Source organism: Lepisosteus oculatus, chromosome 2 (genome assembly GCF_040954835.1).
Source record: "Lepisosteus oculatus isolate fLepOcu1 chromosome 2, fLepOcu1.hap2, whole genome shotgun sequence".
Lineage (NCBI taxonomy): Eukaryota > Metazoa > Chordata > Actinopteri > Semionotiformes > Lepisosteidae > Lepisosteus > Lepisosteus oculatus.
In genome coordinates, this window is record NC_090697.1 from 59,912,827 (window position 1) to 59,933,347 (window position 20,521).

Consider the following 20,521-nt stretch of genomic DNA (forward strand, 5'->3'; position numbering starts at 1 on the left):
TTATCTTTAAATTAGAAAACCCAAATAGAAGAACTAAACAATATACATGTTTAGAGATACATATAACACCATAATAACAGTAAACAATAAAAAAAATACCACATAGGTATAGAGGGCTAACTGTGATTTTCTATATGCTTGATTATGTTGATGGGAAAAACTTAAGCCAACAAAATAAAGATTGTACCTGGAATTGTCTGTTTGCAAATCTTTGCAAAAGAACACTTGTTAAATTTCTTTCTTTAGAAAAAAAAACTGATGAAAAAGCAGTTTATCTTGTTTTGTACTACCTAACACATCTGATACTATAGCTCAGTTCAGATTGCTCTATCAGACAATGAGTTAACATTACAACCTATATTTTCTCTGTTCTAAAGGATGCTGGCCAATTGTAAGACAGTATCCTTTCATCCAATGAGAGAGCTGGAAGGTGATGTCATGCTGTAAGACTGGTGGTGGTGCTGAGGTTGATAGCCCTGTATTTGAGCATTGAGACAGAGCCTAAGGACTGTGAGCATCACCCAAGACACACAGGTAGGGGTAAGTCAAAGTGAAAGACTTCAAAATTAAAAAAATATATATTTGTTCACTATCCTGTCTTCAGGAAAGAGAATAAAAAGGGGGGGTTGCTTGTATATGGGTCTTTTTCTATTTAATACTGATTGTATTGTCTTAAATGAGGCATTTTGGAGGCAGTTTGCTGAATGCATAAATAATTTATCCAGTGTATCTGGTATCTTCAAAGCAATTTTTTTTAAATAATATGCTAGTATAATCCTTTATTTAAAGACAACTTTTTAGAAATGATTTCAGTGAAAAACCAACAAGCACTGTATGTCTGCAATAGATTACATACTGTACCATTAGTATGTGGCTGTATTTTGTATTGTATTTTTACCTTAATCTGTAACAGGATTATATAGGATTATGTAGTGAAAGTGTGCATACTCACATATATGATATGGTAGAAATTCCTATCTGTTATCAATATAATGCTAGAAAAGCTAATGTTTCCTTAAACAACAAAAATCCAACCTTCTGATTATGTAGATAGAATCCAGATGCTACAAGGATTTACTGTACCTGTATGTGATTGGTTTGTCATGAAAAATTGCAGTCAAAAGACATAGTAACCAATAACATTCCTGGAAGATGTCTTCTCTAATCACTCCAGATTAGATCTTAGATCTACAAGCTAATTAAATTTCCAAAAACAATTGCCATAGGTGTGGTCAAGAGTAAGGCATGCAGATGCCTTGATGCAGTTCGGAATTCACAGGGACATCATAAGGAACTTTATACCGATGAACACATTTTGTATGAATTTAGTTACTAGGTAGATAATGTGGTAGCAACAGTGAAATGATTAAATCCTCCACATTAATGGTCAATTTCCTTTTGCAGCAATGACAAACAGTGGTCTAAAAGCTCTAATACATCTGGGAGATTCCAGACTATAAACTACATCTACACATAACTTGCAAGACATCCTAATCTTGACTATTTAATGAAGCTGCCCAGTTCATCCATAACTGGGCTTTCCTAAGGAGGATCTGCATTGTCTATCTTTGTGTACAGATTCTCACAGAAAACAATAGCCACAGATGGTCCTACCCATCATGAAAGAAACAGTACTATGGATTGGATGTCTTGGAGTCCTTACTATTGCATAATGTACGAGAAGCTTCGAATGCAACATTCTTTGTCTCCAGTCTGAGTGCTACATCTGCTTGTATCAATAGCATCTTGTATGAATGTATTAGTTGGTATTTTTCTAAGAGATGAGGCTTTGCAGCATCTTTATAAAAAATCATGCTATTGTCATAAAGAATTCCATATGGCTCCATGTGCATTGCTTCAGTTCTTTAAGAATGAGCATGATTATGCATATCACAGAACGTTCAGCAACGAAGTGAGTTGTATGGTTCAAGTCACCTATGTTTCAAGGAAGAGCTATGATTTCTTATAAAAAAAAAACAGAAAGAACTATCTTGCACTCAGATTAAATAATGAAGTGTGAATACTGTATCACTTGCAATTGTTTGAAGGTTGTTTGTGTTTCAAGATAAGCTAAGGTAAGAGAATGAGAGAGTTCATTATTCTTGTGCAATGAAAAGCATGTGTTTCTCACTCGGCCAAAAGAATGTAAGTTTGATTGTTATTAAAATTACAAGAAAAGAATGGTCCATTGTTAAGATAATGTGAGATTTTCCTGTATTGTCTAGCATTTTCCTATAGCACTGTAACACTGCAGTCTTGGTCAGGTGACACAACCTTTGTAATATCAGTCCTAATTATTCCTTTTGTATCAATACATCTTCTTTGCAATATTTGCCAATTAGCAAGTGGTATACATAGGAGATTGTGTATATTATTTTTTAGCAGTACCTGTATTTTATCTTAGCTGTTTTCACAAGACAGTATTGTATGGACTGTTCTTTTACAGTGCTACTAAGGCCTCTGTTCAGTTACACTGTCTTCTGAGCTGCACAACACCTTGTATTTATCATAGTACATATTTCCTTCTCAAATCCTTCTAATAATTCATGTGTAGATGTACAAATAACTAAAAAGCAATTAAAAAGCAAAACAATTTATCCAAAGTTTTTATTTCTCAAGAAAAAAAACTGCACAAACAGTAATTCTGCATACAATGCTGTTACTAGTATAGTAGATGTTGTGTTCGTTTTTGATATATCATATCCTTGTCAAAATATCTATAGGATCTGGTTTTGTTTTGTAAAGAAAAGCAGAGGCTATATTACTGAAGCTAGAATAATAAAGTTCTGAAAGTTATACCAAAGAAAGAAGGTGTGATTTTCTTTTTGTAATTGAACAGTGGCAGCAGTTGATTATTTAATGAGGTAGCAAGGATTCTATGACAAAGACAGGACTAATATGTTCTTCTTTGAGTTGTGGAGTTCTGCGTGAAAATATTCTTGCCAAACATCATGTCCCCTGGGCTGCCTTGCTATAAGAAATAAAGGGTACTGGAGTGTGATTAATCAAGCTGTTACAGAAATGTGAGACAAAATTATTTCCATTTTCTTAAACCATTAGAATGCAAGCCATTTCAGAAATCAATATTTTTTTCCACATAAAGCCAATCTGACCTTGAAGTGTATCCAAACCAGGGCTGAGAGTGAGATCTGTGGAGATTTGGGCTATAGACCCTAAACATCCCAGTAACTGAAGCTAAGTTAAGTATAGATAGTCTTGTTGTGGAACAATATTTGTACTGTACAGATATATCTTTGAGGCCTGATCATCATTAAGTGCAATCATCTCTACCTTAATACCCTTGATATAAGCTGAGCAAGGTAATTCATAGTTTTAACTCAGCATTATGGGGTCTCAACAGGAGGTCAAGATGAGGGATTGAGGTTGCTGCAGATGAGGTTTGACAAAGGTTTGGGAGCAACTGCAGCTTGTGTATCACAAAGCATCAGCAATGATCTTGGAGTAAGAAAAGAACTTGGACAAAAATGTGATCAACAGATATTTAAAACAATTCATACACTAAGATAAAATAAAAACTGACAGGACCTGGTGTATGTAAAATGAGTTGGCTACAAAAATGAGTAATAATAGCCAGATCAAATTCTGACACAGTGCACTAGCAGTATTTTAAATGTTATTGGAGGTTTTTACTCATGATGTTCAATTACAGAAATGCAACAGATGGCATCAGTAAAAAAAAACCTGAATAGGCAGTCCCAAGGCAAAAATGAATGTATGGTCAAGAAGTTATTTGGAAAGTTTCAGAAAAAGGTGTTATTTAATGTTCTTTATCAGACAGAGACAAACACTATGAGTTAAGAAATAATCCAATGGGGGTAGCCAATGCATCCCACACAAGTTTATAATCAATCTAGAGTGACAAACTCCTCATTCAAGTCTGATGTCTTTAGTCTTAGATATAACCACTGCAACCTCTGATTGTGTTTTCCATTGGTAAGATAGAATACTGTAGATTGTTGAGTTAGAGCCTTATCTTCACAAACATTCCTACTTTGTTCCTCTATTCCTTTCCAGCTTCAGCAAGATACCTCAAGCTTTGAAGTTGCTCACATTGGATGCTGGAACAATTTGATACAATGACTCTTGCAGGTACATTAAGAACTTTTTTTTTTCAATTTACAGGCTATTCTGACATAGCAAGTATAAGTGATTGGCTCCAGCCACAAGCCAACCATGAGTCTGTGCTCATGGCATCAGATATATTATCCTCCTCAACTCTGGTACCAACTCTTGAAACTAAAGTCTGAGGAATTAGGTAAAATTCAGTAATGGGTAAACAGATGATATATAATGTAGATAAGTATGAATTATAAATGTAAAACAAAAACTACCCATACAAAATGAAGAAGCTACATAAAAAAGACCAAGCTACATTACATACTGTAATACAAAATGTATATGTTCTAGACAAAGTTAGGCAGCAATAAAGAGAGCAAACAGACTGTTTAGAGAAGTAGTTAAAATTATAGAATTAAAATCTAGGGTTGGCATTTTAAAATTGTACAATGCTCTTGTGAAATCTTTATTAGAATATTGTATATGATTTTGCTTATTCTAAAAACTCTAAATAATGACTGTTGCTCTGAAATCCATTCAGAGAAGACAAACCATATACATTCCTTGCCTTAAATGAAAGCGTTACACTGACAGGCTTAATTCATGGAAAGTTTTTGTATTAAACCTAAGAAGAGGCCCGATTAAAATTTTCCTCAAAGGCATTGAAAAAGTTACCCCAATGAATCTCTTCAGAATCAGCAGTGAAACACAAAATGTACACAAATGGAAACTATATGGAAGTGCATTTGCAACTGAGAACAGAAGGCTTTTCAATTCACAAAGAGTTGTTTGAGTATAAAACAAGCCAACAGGCCATGTCCCTGAAGTAATGTCCTAGCTTCTTTGAAAAAATAAACACCAAAAGGCTCGGACAGATCTCTTCAACCTTTCAGCATTCTTATGTTCTTATTTTCTTTTAAAAATCAAAATTAATATTTACTGATAAAGTCAAGTCAAGTACTTTTATTTTTTATTATGGGCCATATTTTTAGATATGGGCTTATTTTTTGTTCCATTTTTTCACTATCAACCTCAGGAAGCAAGTTTCAATGTCCCCTTGCAGAGCAGAAACTTGAACAAGGATAACAAAATCAGTGCTCAGCAGCACATAAGGACCATATTTTCTGCAGCATTTTCTATGTAAAATATAAAGCATACAATATCTCATCTTTTTGTCTTGAATTTACTTCAGTCATAAAAATGATTTTCCATCTTTAAAAAAGGATACTTCAGACTTCCGTCTTCTGGACAGACAATTGTTGAAGTGACAGGCATATTACATGTGTTTTCTGATGTGTTGTCTCTCCAGCTTATAAAGAGAAGATGAGGGAGCTCCCCCTGGTGTCACTCTTCTGCTCCTGCCTACTGTCAGAGCCTCGTGACAAACCCACCTACAAAGCCGAAGGTAAAAGACTTTTATTCCTTGTGTTTAAAAAAACATCAGCACAGATGTCTTGGTCCCTGAAGACCACTGCAAACTTATGACATACTGCATTCCATTTTTACATTTTTGAATTAACACATATTTAATTAGAGTTCCAAATATCTGGCCATTCCCAAACACAGCAATACTAGTATGCCTTAAATACAATGTGTTTTATACAACATGATTCTTTATAGGTTTGTGTCTCTGAGGGCTTGTTCTTTTTTCCCTTTTAAAAATATGTCAATTTCACTTAAACAATCTTTATGATTTGTCTCCAAGATGCCGTGGACCTCAACTGGTGTGTGATCAAAGACGTGGAGGTGATCGAACTGAACAAACGGGCCTCAGGCCAAGCCTTCGAGGTCATTCTCAAGCCTCCCTCTTTCGATGGAGTCCCCGAGTTTAACACCTCCATGCCCCACCGCCGTGACCCTTCCCTGGAGGAGATTCAGAAGAAGCTGGGGGCAGCAGAGGAGAGGAGAAAGGTAAAGATCAATCAATCTTAGGTTCTACTGACTGCACAGGTCTTCCTGAACGACATCTTCTCAATCTGTGCTCTTGAAACGTCTGCAGAAGTATCTATGGCTTCTGGAGTACCCAATATTTTGTATATTAAATCCCAGATCTAGTTCTAACCAACACAGCTGGTGCACATGTGCTATGAGTGTTGTGGATATGAGGATAATTCTGAGAGTTTTTAAGTGATTTCAGATTACAGAAACAACTTTCTAATGGCTATGCAAAAAAAATAATCAATTTTACCATTGGACATCCCAACATTAATCAGGTGAGTCTTATTCAAACAGATAGTTGTGATTAGGGAAGTTAAGGAGAAGTACAGTAAGTCCTTGATTTTTACAGAATCTATGGAGAAAGCTATCATTTTAATTTTGATTTAGGTTAAAATGTTCAGTTTTAATCAATTAACAACTGATACCTAGAAAAATATTAAGGTCTTTTTTTATAAAGTCCACAAGATATACTGGACTTCAATCAGTTGCAGGACTTCTGTCAATAAATAGGTGCCAATACTTTCTTTCTCATCATCCTCCCATCTTTAACTTTCTCAAAGGAAGATACCTCTGATTCTCTAACTGGGATCTAAGGTGCTCAAAACACTTGAAAGATATTCTAGAGAGACCTCCCTTAAAAATGGAAAGTCTTTTTTTTTTAGTCTGAAACAATCTACATATCACTATTTCATGACCACCTTTACTTTAAGTTATTGAGTTTGAAGAAGTTCATCAGATTAACTTTCTCAATGCCTTTGAGGACTTTGAGTTCTTGGATCAGGTTCCTTTGTTGTCGCCTCTGTTCAAGATTAAATTATTCACATTGTTTAACTCCTCAGTGTATGACATTCCTTTAAGCCAGGTGTTGCCATATTGGCATGGTGTATCAAAAATGTACCTAGCCACCTTTCTCTGGACTAATACCAGACTAGCAATACTTTTTTTTGTTTAATGTAGACCAAACATAAACAACATAGTGCAATGAACAATTTTAGTATAGCATTGTTAATTTCATTTAAATACTGTGCTTTTAAATCCATATCCTTTTTATTGGCTCCCTGTATTGTCTAGATTTAAACGATAACATAATCATCTAAGTCCTTTTACATAGGTACAGTAGCCATTTTAAACATACTGTTTTCCATTTTACTGTATGCTGTATTTTTTTTGAATCTGCATGTAAGATTCTGCACTTGTTTATATTAAATATCATTCCCTCAATTTGTTTTATTTAAAGAGCTATTGAGCCATATATTTTTAAATGTTTGATGATAAGGTGCTCAATATTTTATTAAATGGCAGTGGGGAGGTATTCTATCCAAGGGGAGTTACTGTATGTGTTCTCTATTCAATTAATATAGTGCAAAATGGGATGAGATCAAACATTTTGAGATGATGGCAACTTTGTAGAACTACTAAGTAAGCTAACCTTACACTTACTGTTGATCTATTAGGCTGCTCTGTAGAAGCAAATGTAATTCAATGTGATTAAGATTTTTAGATATAACAGTGATTATTATGTCAACTTTTGTCTATTCAATACATTTTTTCTAACATTAGCCTATGTGTTGATGAGGAAATTCTAACTCAAATCTGCAGAACACTTTATGAAGTAATTTTGTTTTATTAGAGGACTGAGGGCTTCCATTGTACTTTAAACTTGCTTAAACTGAGAAGATTAAGTCCCACATATTGTATTACAGAATATACAAGGAGTAACAGAATATGGTCTAGTAGTCAATAGGAGGTAAAAGGTTTCTTTTACATTGTTTGCTTTCTGAAGGGCAAGTTAAATATAATCTTGTAGAGTTTAATTGTTAGGACTGGAAAATGAAGTCATAAAATGAGATAGACATGTTGCAATTGCACATTTTAACATTTTAGACATTGTGTTAACTTTCATTTTTCCAAAAATGCCATCTTCAAACCTCTGGCATCTTGAAATGCTTAGTCAAAGATAGACAAAAACAGTCACACTGACCTATTTTTGCAACAATTCTGGTGTAGTGAGATGTGATGAAAGTATTTCGTAAACAAAAGTGCAACTGGTGTAGTTTTTCTCACCAATGAACCTCACTTGTGGTTAGGTTCATTGAAGTTTAAGTAAAGTCAGTGAAAAAATAAATTTTAAAAGAATATTTTAAAAACTAGGATGTATACAAATCTTTTTGAATATTTCTCACTTATTTAATCTGAATGGAGCATAGTTAATGAACAATGAGAAGCCTATTCATTCAACAGATTAAGAAAGACCTTTAATTTCAAGACCTGTAGATTTTGATTAAATAAACACTGAAGTATTGGATCGATCTACTCATTAGGGAAGTATATTTCCATGAAATCTAACATGAATCAATCAAGAACCAGGTGTTTTTCTTTGTAAATTATTTTTGTCATATGCAAGAACAAGTCAAGGAACCTGCCAGGAAAGCTGAGTCATTGCAGTGTTGCCAAATTGGACAATATCCAGTTCCACACATAGTGCAAAACTAAGTGACACAGTGCAGACACGAGTTAGATTTTAAATTAAATAGTAATAAGAATGATAGTTTAATAGAGAGTGTTTTTTGTAGTAGACAGGGATTACTCATTTGTAATTCCATATGCAAATATTATAGCATGATCTTCAAAGTTATTTTTAAATCTTTGAAGTGATTTAACTTTTTTATGGCTATCCCTTCAGAATTGTTTAAGGCAAATACAGATAAAGCTAAGGTGTAATGGGGGGAGTAGTTAATACAGTATTATTTGTTGAAATTATTCATTTTATTATTATACAGTATATTTACATTAATTACCAACTCTGTCTTCCTTAAAAAATAACATTTTTGACATCTTGGAGCATTCTGTGCGAAGGACATCTAGTGTGAAATTAAGATGGGTGAAAAGGCAAGTGTCCTCTCTCAATTAAACCGTGAAAAAGATTGGCTCCTCCAGTTCTTGGGTGAAGGGCATTTATCTTCCATTCCATTTCATCATTGATTTGACTTTAGAGTATCATTCTTTTCTTCAGGTTGGGTTCTACTTATCATCTTCATGAGAAGAAAGTCATTTCTTGTCATTTTTATTTTGAAATATTGGCATCATGTTATTGGCATGATGGCAACATTTCCTATAAAGAACAAATATTAAAAGAGTTTTAGTAACTTTAAAGAGTCAGCATAAATGAATAAATATGAACTATAAATATAACTCTTATACAGCACAATGTTTTTTTTTCCTTTTCTATTCCTTTCTGTCTCTTAGTGCCAGGAAGCTGAGCTGCTGAAGCACCTTGCGGAGAAAAGAGAACACGAGAGAGAAGTGATTCAGAAGGCCATTGAGGAGAACAACAACTTCATCAAAATGGCCAAGGAAAAGCTGGAGCAAAAAATGGAAGCCAACAAGGAGAATCGAGAAGCTCTTCTGGCAGCCATGTTAGAGCGCTTGCAAGAAAAGGTACTAAATCATGATTTTTTTTGCCTTTCTCTTTCTCTCAGTAAAGGTTAAATAGGATTTAGAGTATGTTCTTACAATTATGGTATACAATAAGAATTAGAATAAGTTAAATTGTATGGCAAATTTCTATCTGGTATTGCAAACGTCATTAATACTAAAAAATTGTTGTGAAAACAAGGTTTTGTTCTCCATTCTTTCAGGACAAGCATGCAGAAGAGGTGAGGAAAAACAAGGAACTGAAAGAGGAGGCTTCCCGGTAGAAGGAGGAGAACATGGGACTTATTGCTGTTAGTTAAGGAAAGGGAAACAAAACACAATCCAAGAGTAAAAGGAAAGGCTTTTCTTAAAAATGCTGAAGATTCAATAAAAGCAAAGCCTTGCCATAGTTGGGAAAGAAAAAAAAACAGTCTTTGTCTGTGTAGCAACGCAAGGTGCACCAGCTCAAGTTGGCTTTCGCAACCGCAGAAAAGAGAAAAGACTAGTTTGTGTGCAAAGTGGGCTCTTTTGGTGATCAGCTACATCTAGTGATGTTCTTGATTAAAATTTGCATCGCTGAACCATCCCATTTGCAGATGGGAAAATGACAGCTGTGGGAAGACTCATTTACTTGTGTGCAATTATCTTACTCTCTGTCAAGAGCACCTACCAATTTAAGAGCAAAACCATGCTTCACAAGGCATGTATTTAGACCGCTGTCGTATTTATTTGGTATACTCTTTGTATCTATGATCAAATGCTCTAATAAATTTTAAGCTAAAATTTAGTCAGTTATATCAATCTTATAGTATATTCTGGCTCATGCAGTTAATCCAGTTAGGCGCTAATTTAAAAAAAATCAACAAGCTAAATTTATTTGATGATATGGCTTCTCAGGAAGAAAAGTTTGCCTCGCTAACTTCCAAAGCTCAGATTTTTTACAAAGAAGAGAAAATAGTCTTAGTATTGTATTTCAGGAGGCTATTTTTAACCTTAACAATTTAAAACATGTACAAGGCGTCCCTTACAAGGCGCTAATTGAAACAAAGGGGGAAATCGACAAGCAAAACCTAGAAGAAACTAAAACTTCACTGAATAACAGTGACTTGTAGCACAAAAGAAAACTGTTTCCTGAATAGCACTAACTTCATTCCTAAAGTAAAACAAAAATACACCCACGGTAGATATTCTGTCATTTCTTCCTATATACAGTATATCACACAGATTACACCTATAAAAAGAAAGGAAAAAAAGCCTGATACAGTACAGAAAGTAGGAAAATGCCCACACACAAGTGTGAGTTAAAAGAAGTAGTTTAGCCCTTCTAAGTGTAAAATGACCATGTAAATTTACAACAGCACACTTCTGCGAAGGCTGCACTATTCCCCAGGTGCACTTTGTTTTGGCATGTCAATGTTCTTTCTGTTTGTGATATGTGATTGTTAAAATTTCCCTGTTGAGGGTGAGGAAGGGAGGTGTGTGTGTGTGGGGGTTGGGGCACTACCTACATTACATGTTAATATCAATTGTTGTCAAAATTACAAGTTAACAGTAAATTACAAAAAAAGGAAAATGTCACATGTGAACTTGCTAAACCTGTAATTTTAAACCTGAATTGTTTGGTCAGTAAAAGCTTTCCTTGGCAGAACTAATGTCCTGGTTCTTCAAATTAATCCGTCTTCTTACTTCTCTCTTTTTTTAGTGGCAAGTTATGTGTGAAAGAGCTTGGTGTGCTTTAGTGTCTTGTGTGATATTTATTTTCTTTTGTGTGTACTGTATTTGTGATGGTTTATGTGTGTGTGGAGAGCCTGAAAACACAGTTGTAAGAAAAAAACATTCTGTAATGCATTTTTCGATTTACGCAGAAGTGACTTGTATTTAAATGCTCTCGCCATCTTAAATATTGTTATCATTATCGTTTTTCAAGGGGGATGTATTCAATCAGAATCTGAGATAAGTGAAGCCCAGAGTAGAGTGTCATAATTAATCTGTATTACAGTATTTAACAACTAACTAATTGACTAATTTAATAACTTTACTAATCTAACATCCAATTTTATGTAACATATAAATGATAATCTTACTGTATGTCAAAGATTCAGCTCTCCCCACGTCTCCAAGTAACATGACTACTGGGGGCTAAACAATAAGATTGTAGGTTCCACAAAACAACACTATATATTATTTTATGAAGCTGCAACAATTTAAATAATATTACTTGAAACGTTAAGGCTATTGCCCACACCCTGAGGGGTTCAAGTAGACTTCAAGTTCAAGCACTCAAGATGACAATACAGATGGAGGTGGAGTTCTGTACAGTTCTTGAGGCATGTTGTCTATCTGAAATTAGTTGTAGCTCCTGGAGGAGTATATATATGGAGGATCCTTTCTCTGGAATCTGCATGGGATGTTAAATAAGCAGTAGTTTGGCAGCAATCTGGTGAAATTTTGTCATTTTAAAACTTTTTTAGGATGTGAATAATTTTATTAATGCATTTTAACAATATTAGTTAAACAAGTTGTAGTAACATATTGAGAAGTTAAAGCTATATTTTAGAAGTCTGCTAATTGCGCTTTATGATGAATAATATCATGATGATTATGATGAGTTATTACACTTAAGTTGTTTTTTTACTCTACTGTAGGTCCCAGCGATCAGCAGGAATTAACATACTGTAAAACCAACTAAACAACAAACCAAAAAAGGGTAGCTGAAAAGAGCAGGTTTAATTTTTGATTGAATCCCCCCAAAAGGCTGAGGTTTTCTGTGAAATGTCTGCATGTGTGTATGTGCTCTCTCTGCTAATTCCTCTGTTTCTGAAATCTATGTTCCAGGTTCCATGAAGCCTGGTCACAGCAAAAAGCAGCAAATTTGGAGACGACTCACCAAAGGACTGACTAGTTCAGCTTGATGTAAAAAAAAAATATTAGCCGAGAGTTGGGGGAAGACAATATGGTGACTGTCAACCCAACTCCGGGGGACCTGTTATAAGGTCTGGCCGAACACTTGACTCTGAGGTCTGCCAAGACCTCTGCCTTTCGATCTGTGTGCCAGTAGTGCCAATAGTGTGTGTTGACTGGAGTGAGACTGTACTGACCTACACAAACTCTACCAACATAGCCTTTTGTGATGAAACTTAATGGAGTTTTAAAGGATAAAACAATGTGGTCCATTTGTAAATTTTCATATCCTTAAGATGTGCATTAAGGTCAAAATGCAGTCTTTTTTATGAGACAAAACCTTTTTATGTAGAAAGTTTAAAAATCGATTTTAAGTATCTCATGTGGCTGTTATGCTGTGTAGACATTGTAATATATTTCAGATGCAAAAGAATTAAAAATGCTGGATCAAACAACGGTCCTCATGGTGATTGCTTACATTCCAAGTCTGGATGAGGATTGTACAAGGGGTACAAAAGCTTTAATGTAGTTAAAACAGAGGAAACCCCACACACCTCAGGAATTGGTATGGCATGTTTTTTTTTTTGTTATTATGAATCTGTAAGCCCAAACCAGGAGCCAGAAAGCCATCAAAGTGTTTTCAACCGAACACTTTCAATGTGTATATTTTGTTATCTCCTGAAACATCTGGAAAAAATAGGAGGGATCCATAAACAGACACATGCCATGTTTGAGAAGAAGAGTTATTCTGTGGTGGACAGGAAGTAAGTGTGCTAAACATACCCAGCATCATGAATGACCAAGAATAACTGTTCCAAAAATTAAGAAGAATCATGAATGACCATCACATGGACAGTATATGATAATTTGTGGTTGGGACCTGACTGATCGTTTCACCTCATAACAAGGGGATTTATGCAGTACACAAGCCCTTCAAAATGCTATAGATGCTAGATGGAGTCTAGAAAGTCTAGAAAGAAAGGCACACTTTGAAAAGAGACACAAAAAGTCTAAAAATTGTATCATGTTTTTTGCATAACAGGTTTCTTTGTTCAGAAAATTAAAATGGATAGTAACCTAATGCTGAGAGAAAGGGAAGATCTTTAAGTAATCCATACAGTATATAGAAAAAGTAAAATGTTTAGGCCTACATGTACAGTATATACTGTATGTTTCTCTCTCCCTGAATTTCAGGATGGAAATTCTAGTCACTTCTTACATTCCTAAATCAGATTTTTAAAAATAGCCTTGAGAACCTTGTAAGCTATACTTAACAGATAAGAGACTTTCTCAGTAGTAGAACAACAAACAGTCAAGTTCATCCATTTAGTTTTCCATCTCCTGTATATTCATAGATATAAATAATATAAATAAATAGAAAATGTTCAGATTAATGCCTGATGTATGAAATCAGTATGTCAAAAAGTTTGTTAACATATTTTTAAATTTTCAGTTGTTTTCTTAAATAAGATTAATTATAAAAGATTAATTCTCACATTGCAGGTAATAATCATTTAAGGTAATGTAGTACCAGCATTACAAATTGGTTAATGGATAGGAAACAAGGGGTAGAGATAAGCGGAGAATGTAATTAGTGGAATATGTCAGGAATCACTGCTAGGACCACTATTCTTCCTAATTCTTCCTAATAATAATGAACGATCTAAATTCTAGAACATCTGGAGGACAACTAGTCCTGATTTACTGTATGTCGAGATTCTGGCGTAGATAGCTAAAAGTCATGTTTGCAGATTATTATTCCACACTGTAGATGCTGAACAAGAAATTCAAAGAGACCAGTTTCTGGATTCGGAAACCAGCTGGGGAAATAGCTGGCAGAAGACTTTTACTGTGAACACAGAGTGCTGCATGCAGGTAGCAAAAACATATCTATATACAGTATGCATAACTATAAAATGGTAAAGTGATTTTTTTACAATCTACAGTCATTTTCATCTTCCACACACTGTGGGTAAGAAATATAAAGGCAACCATAAAGCTAGGATAAAGGTTTAAAGAAAAGAATGTTAATAGTGAACAATGCTCTTGACCCCATTTCAAATACTGCATACAATGTGATAATCACCCACAAAAAAATACATTGCTGTTCTGAAATCAGTCCTGAGAACAGTGACCAGATACATTTAAGGACTTAAAGAACCTCCTACACTGACAGGCTGGTGGAACAGAACCTTATTAGTTTTTGGATTCTAAAGTATAGAATTGTGGTATGTGCCTGCTCCTACAGAATGCTGGGTGTTCTTCCTGGCTGAAAGATGTGAAGTTGCAGCAAAGCAAGACAGATCTTGATTTGTGAGGTCAAATGATACAGCGCCCTTTTTAGGTTAAGTATCAAGATTGCAATAATTGAGAGATCTGCAAACTCAAAAGTGATCCATTTCACACAACACATTTTAAAAAGAAGGATTCTGAGAACTCCTCTTGATTGTTAGTCATGACTTTTTCCCATTAGGACCTTTAACTCTGAGTTAGTTCTATGTTGTTGATTTTTAAACATCTATAGGATATTTGTAAATACAGTATCTCATTTTGAAATACAAGACATTGTAACACTTAATGTTATGAATGTACCAACATAGAGTATTTTGTATGTCATTGTAGTAGAACTAGAATTCTCAGTTATCTTCTAATCTCACCCACAAGAGGTCTCTGTGACACTGCATTCTGGTGTTGGGATTCAAGGACATAAAGTATACAATGTATAACACTGAAAGATTTTGTATGAAAGTACCCACACAGTTAATGCATAGTTTCGTGGCAGGTTCATATTAATCAGAATACACATGTATTTAGGATGCATTTATTATAGTTTTCACTTTTGATGTGCTTAGCACAATAATAGAAAATAGTTTTTCACAAACTTCTGCTGTGTAGTAAAAATGTTTAACCACATTTTATACCTTATGAATGTCTCCAACTCTGGAGGTTAATTAGTAAGTACAGCACAATAACAAATGACAATAAACATGAATGGAAAATAGAATGTTTAGCTGTAATTGATATTGTAGCGTTTGCAGGTTCTTTTCAGAACGAAGAATGAGTGGAGACACGATTAACAAACAAGCATTAGCTTTATTCGTTAACAACCACACAAAACCAAACACAGGATATACACGCACATGAGGAGACTGACAGAACACGTACACATCGTTAGGGTGGTAATTAACTAACAACACACTATACTTTTACAAGACTACACAAGGCACTCGAACTACTAGGACATTATTTACACAGATAGGGTCAGCCGCTGGTCATCGTGCTGACCCTCAGACTCTCCCCGGCTACCACTTCCAGCATGCCCAGCGGTACTACGAGCACCTAGGGACGCTTCCTCCTCACCACCAGGCGAGGGCGTTACACTGCCCCCACCTGAAGCGTCTGGCGTCTCGCTGATGTCGAACACCCCCCTCATGCTGTACTCGTACTCGGCTAACTGCTGTGGAACCCTGCGTGAGCGGCCACTGCGCCGCGGTGATGGCTGGTGACCCAAGGACGCCCTACTATCGGCCGGCTCCAGCCCCGGCTGCTCCTCTAGAGCCTCCCCACACGGCTCCTCCTCCCGTGCCTGGTAGGGGGCCAGGCAGTCTCGGTGCAGGACCACCACTCTCCCCCGTGTTCGCAACCGGACACGGTAGCAGACCTCGCCCACCACCCTCAGCGGGCCCCTCCCACGACGGTGCCAGCTTAGGGCTGAGGCCTTTGTGGCGGCGCGGGATGTACACCCAAATCGAGTCCCCGGGCTGGAAGGCAGGCCCCCTGCAGCGCAGGTCATAGTGCCGCTTCTGCCAGACCCCCGCCGCGTCAGGTGGGTCCGTGCAAAGCTGTGCACCTGCTGCATCCGCTGCCGCAGGTCCCACTTGTAGTCCGGTCCAGCCGGCGGTGCCGACCCGTCTCCGGGCGGCGGGCCGAAGACCAGGTCCACCGGGGTTCGCATTTCCCGGCCCAGCATGAGCAAGGCCGGGTGCACCCGGTGGATTCCTGGACCGCGGTCCTATACGCCCAGAGCGCAAGGGGGAGGTGGCGGTCCCAGTCCCATTGGTGCCGGGACACCAGGGTGGCCAGCTGGGTGGCGAGCGTCCGATTAAACCGCTCCACCAACCCGTCGCTCTGGGGATGCAGCGGTGTGGTCCCCGTCTTAGTGATCCCCAGGCGCTGGCACACTCTGGCGAAGACCTGGGACTCACAGTTACACCCCTGGTCACTGTGTAACTCCTCCGGCACCCCCAGCCTAACAAACATCCCCTCCAGCAGTTCATCAGCCACCGTGGGGGCACTCTGGTCCGGGAGGGCGAAGGCCTCCGGCCACTTCGTAAAATAATCCATGGCCACCAAGACGTAGCAGTTCCCGGCCTCGGTGCGCGGAAACGGGCCTAAAACGTCTACCCCCACCCGCACCATAGGAGCCCCCACCTGGTGTTGTTGGAGGGGGGCCCGAGAGCGCTCGGGGGGACCCTTCTGCGCCATGCACACCGCACACGTTAGGCAGTACCTCTCCACGTCCCGGTGGCAAAGACCCCAATAAAAATGGCCTCGGAGACGCTGCAGGGTTTTTTTACCGCCGAAGTGCCCCACGCCCGGCTGGCCATGCACCGCTCGGAGCACCGCCCCGCGGAGCGACCGAGGCACCACCAGCTGCCACTGTACCTCGCCACTGGAGGGTACCCGCCACCCCCGGCGCAGCACCCCGTCCTTTACCTCCAAGGCCTCCCACAGGGCGCAGAGGGCCTTGACGGACTTTGGGTGCGGGGCGAGCTCCAGCGGAGCACCGGCCCCACGTCAGAATCAGCTGCCTGACGCTGCGCCAGGTCTGGCAGGCCCACCCCCAGCGGCCCCTCCCAGGCCATGGCCACGGTGCTCACCCCCGCCACGGTGCGGACAGCCTCCTCACGCTGCTCCCGCTGGGCGCAGTGGTGGCAGTCCGTGGCCTCGCAGGGGCACCGCGAGAGAGCGTAGGCATTGAGATGGCAAGACCCCGCACGGTGCACAACAGTGAAGTCGTACTCCTGCAGGATCTCTATCCACCGCGCCATCTGCCCCTCTGGCTCCTTAAAGTGGAGCAGCCAGGTGAGGGACGCATGGTCGGTCCTTAGCCGGAACCGGGTCCCGAACAGGTACGGCCTGAAGTGGTGGACCGCCGCCATCACCGGCAGCAGCTCTCGACGGGTCACGCAGTAGTTCCGCTCAGCCCTAGTCAAAGCCCGACTATAGTAGGCCACTACGCGCTCCTCATTCGGCCCCTCCTGCGCCAACACCGCACCCACCCCCGAGTTACTCGCGTCAGTATCGAGAACATACGGCAACCGCAGGTCGGGGTAGGCCAGCACGGGGGCCCAAACCAGAGCTTCACGCAACCGGCCGAAGGCAGTCTCACAGCCCGAGTCCCATTCGAAACGGCGGCCCTTGTCGGTGAGGCTGTGCAGCGGGGCAGCGATGCTGGCAAAGTCCCGAACGAACCTCCGGTAGTACGAGGCCAATCCCAGAAAGCTGCGGAGCCCCGCGACGGTGCGTGGAGTTGGCCAGCCCCTCACTGCGGCAACCTTACCTGGGTCCGTAGCCACCCCTCGCGGTCCAACAACATGTCCCAGGAAGGTCACGTCCCGCCGCAGGAGCTCGCACTTGCGGGGGTTGAGCCTCAGGCTAGCACGGTGGATGCAGGCCAGCACCGCCTGGAGGTTCGTCAAGGCCTGGTCGAAACCCCGGGCATGAACCAGCAGATCATCCAGATACAGCACACACTGGTTCCACGGGACAGATGCCAGCACCCTCTCCATCAGCCTCTCGAACGTCGCCGGGGCATTGCACAGGCCAAAAGGCATGACAGTAAACTGCCAGAGGCCCTGGCCGATGGAAAAGGCCGTCTTCGGACGAGCATCGGGAGCAAGCGGTACCTGCCAGTAGCCGCAGCGGAGGTCCAGGGAGCTGAACCAGGTTGACCCGGTGATGTAGTCCAGGGCGTCATCTATCCTCGGCAGGGGGTAGGAATCTTTCCGGATGACCTCATTCAGCTTGCGGTAGTTGACGCAGAACCTCCACGAGCCGTCTTTTTTTTTTACCAGTACAGCTGGCGCCGACCACGGGCTCGCGGAGGGCTCAATCACCCCCGCTGCGGCCATCTCCCGGATATTTTCCTCGGTGGCAGTCCGCTTGGCGTGAATCATGCGTCCCGGTGGGATGCGGATGTGCCGAGCGTCGCCGGTGTTGATCTCGTGTTGGACCAGGGCAGTACGGGTGCAGTCCTCATCTCTTGCATCAAAGAGATCCTCGTTCTGGGCGAGTAGCTCCTGGAGCCGCTGCCGCTGGTCCTGATCGAGGCCCTCGCAGCTCCGCTGGTAGAGATCCTCACAGCACGCCTCGCTTCCAAGCAACGCTCGGCCCCTGCCGCCGCCGCCTTATCTGGCCCCCTGGCTGACTCGGGGGCAGGATCCTGCACGCTCGCTCCCCGGCTCACAGGCCTGGTCTGCCCCGGCGACTGCCGCCGCCGCCGCCGCCACTGCCTCTTTTTCTCCCGGCTCCGGCAAGCCCGCGACCCTCGGCCATTGCCGGGCTTGCCCTCCACCAGGTGAAGTCGCTCCCCCTGCCACACCAACTCCTGCCGGCTCAAGTCCAAACTGGCCCCCACTCGCTGTAGTACATCCAGCCCCAGAATGCAGTCCTCCTGGATGGGTGCGAGGTAGCAGGGGTGGCGCACCATCGCTGCACCTAGACGGAAGGCAAGCACCTGTTTCCCCCGGACTGCAGGGAGCTGTCCTGTCACGGTCCTTAGCCGCAGGCTGGAGACCTCCCATCCTGGGGAGTTGGTGCCCTCGGTGTCGGGGAGGACGCCTGGACGGAGTAGGGTTACCGATGAACCGGTGCCGAGTAGGGCCAGGCAGGGTTGGTCCTTGATTTTGCAGTGGATGTACAGGCTACAGCTGACTCGCCCCGCGGTGGCGTGAGGGGCGCCGGTCTTAACAGCGCTCTCCGGAGCTGGGGTTGAGGTGTTCGAGGGGCGGCCTTCCCCACGCTGAGTCGCCCCATTCCCGTTTCCCGACGCCGATCGAGGAGTGCGAGGTTCGGGTGCCCGGCAGAACCGGGCTCAGTGTCCCCTCTTCCCGCAGCGGTTGCAAATCAGCGTGCGGGGCTGTTCCGCGGGGGTCGCTGCACGGGCTGGCTCCTCTTCCCCCTCCCTGGATTCCTCCGTCGCCGCCTCGGTCAGCCGGCAGGGCGCACTGTGTCTGCTGGCGCTTCCAGCCACCCCGAACACGGCCTCAGCCCGTGTAGCAAGGGCCAAGGCCTGCTCCAGCAATGTTGGTGCGGCCAGCTCCTCGGGTGAGAGGGCCTTGAGAAAGGCCTGGAGAGCCATCTCCCGCTGCGCCTCCCGGGGGAAAGTTGGGTATCCTCGGCGGGCGAGGAACGTGACATCCGCGGCAACCGGGCCCAGTCGCTCTCCTGGTCAGCACCGCCGCAGGGCCAGCCTCTCCCGCATCAAGTCCGGCGCCTCCTCCACACCGAAGCGCAGCTGGAGAGCTGCTGCCAGCGCCGTGTAGTCGCCTCTGTCTTCCTCCGGAACGTCCAGGAGCACCTGGCAGGTCGCTCCTTCCAGCGCTGCCGCCAGGTGGCCAGCCATCTCCGCCCGGCTCCAGCCATTCGTCCGGGCCGCGAGCTGGAACTGCGCCTCATAGATTTCCCAAGGCGCTTCCCCATTGTAGCGACCTGGTCGCACCCGCGCCGATGGGTGTGGGAATCGCTGATCGGCTCCTGCAGAGAGAGTATCCTCTATCTTGGGTGCCCGCTGACCAAGAGTAGCGGCCAGTCGCCCCAATTCTACTGGCGGGACCACTATTGAATAGCCCTGGTAAGGGCTGTGGCCACCTGTCGCACCCAGGAGTTGCTCAGGCTCCTTATGTGCGCTGCCGATGGGTTCTGTTTTTTTCAGCGTCAGCCGGCGCTTAATAGAATCGGGTAGTGTCTGCCACGAGTTGTCCATCCTGCCCGCTTCTGACACCAATCTAGCGTTTGCAGGTTCTTTTCAGAACGAAGAACAAGTGGAGACGCGATTAACAAACAAGCATTAGCTTTATTCGTTAACAACCACACAGAACCAAACACAGGATATACACGCACATGAGGAGACTGACGGAACACGTACACATCGTTAGGGTGGTAATTAACTAACAACACACTATACTTT

At 41.8% G+C, this 20,521-nt stretch overlaps 1 protein-coding gene across 3 annotated transcripts; it reads left to right on the top strand.

Annotated features, from left to right (window-relative positions):
- Nucleotides 1–444: 444 nt before the first annotated feature.
- LOC102684775 (stathmin-4) lies at nucleotides 445–12,779 on the top strand. 3 transcript variants are annotated; one of them, XM_006625693.3, is made up of 7 exons: nucleotides 451–540; nucleotides 4,036–4,110; nucleotides 5,387–5,482; nucleotides 5,783–5,988; nucleotides 9,262–9,453; nucleotides 9,654–9,671; nucleotides 12,265–12,779. In XM_006625693.3, exons 2-7 carry the CDS (start codon nucleotides 4,077–4,079, stop codon nucleotides 12,271–12,273), a joined length of 555 nt encoding a protein of 184 aa, XP_006625756.2. In that variant the 5' UTR covers nucleotides 451–540; nucleotides 4,036–4,076; the 3' UTR covers nucleotides 12,274–12,779. The 3 variants fall into 3 exon arrangements, with proteins under 3 accessions (XP_015199000.1, XP_006625756.2, XP_015198992.1); XM_015343514.2 differs by lacking the exon at nucleotides 12,265–12,779 and having other exon boundaries at nucleotides 445–534; nucleotides 9,654–11,102; XM_015343506.2 differs by lacking the exon at nucleotides 12,265–12,779 and having other exon boundaries at nucleotides 9,654–11,102.
- The last annotated feature ends 7,742 nt before the right edge of the window (nucleotides 12,780–20,521 follow it).

Coding starts and splice junctions, on each gene's coding strand:
- LOC102684775 (XM_015343514.2), top strand. CDS start 4,077: ATGCTGGAACAATTTGATACAATGACTCTTGCAG. Junction 5,483..5,782: donor ACCCACCTACAAAGCCGAAG/GTAAAAGACTTT, acceptor TTTGTCTCCAAG/ATGCCGTGGACCTCAACTGG. Junction 9,454..9,653: donor TAGAGCGCTTGCAAGAAAAG/GTACTAAATCAT, acceptor CCATTCTTTCAG/GACAAGCATGCAGAAGAGGT.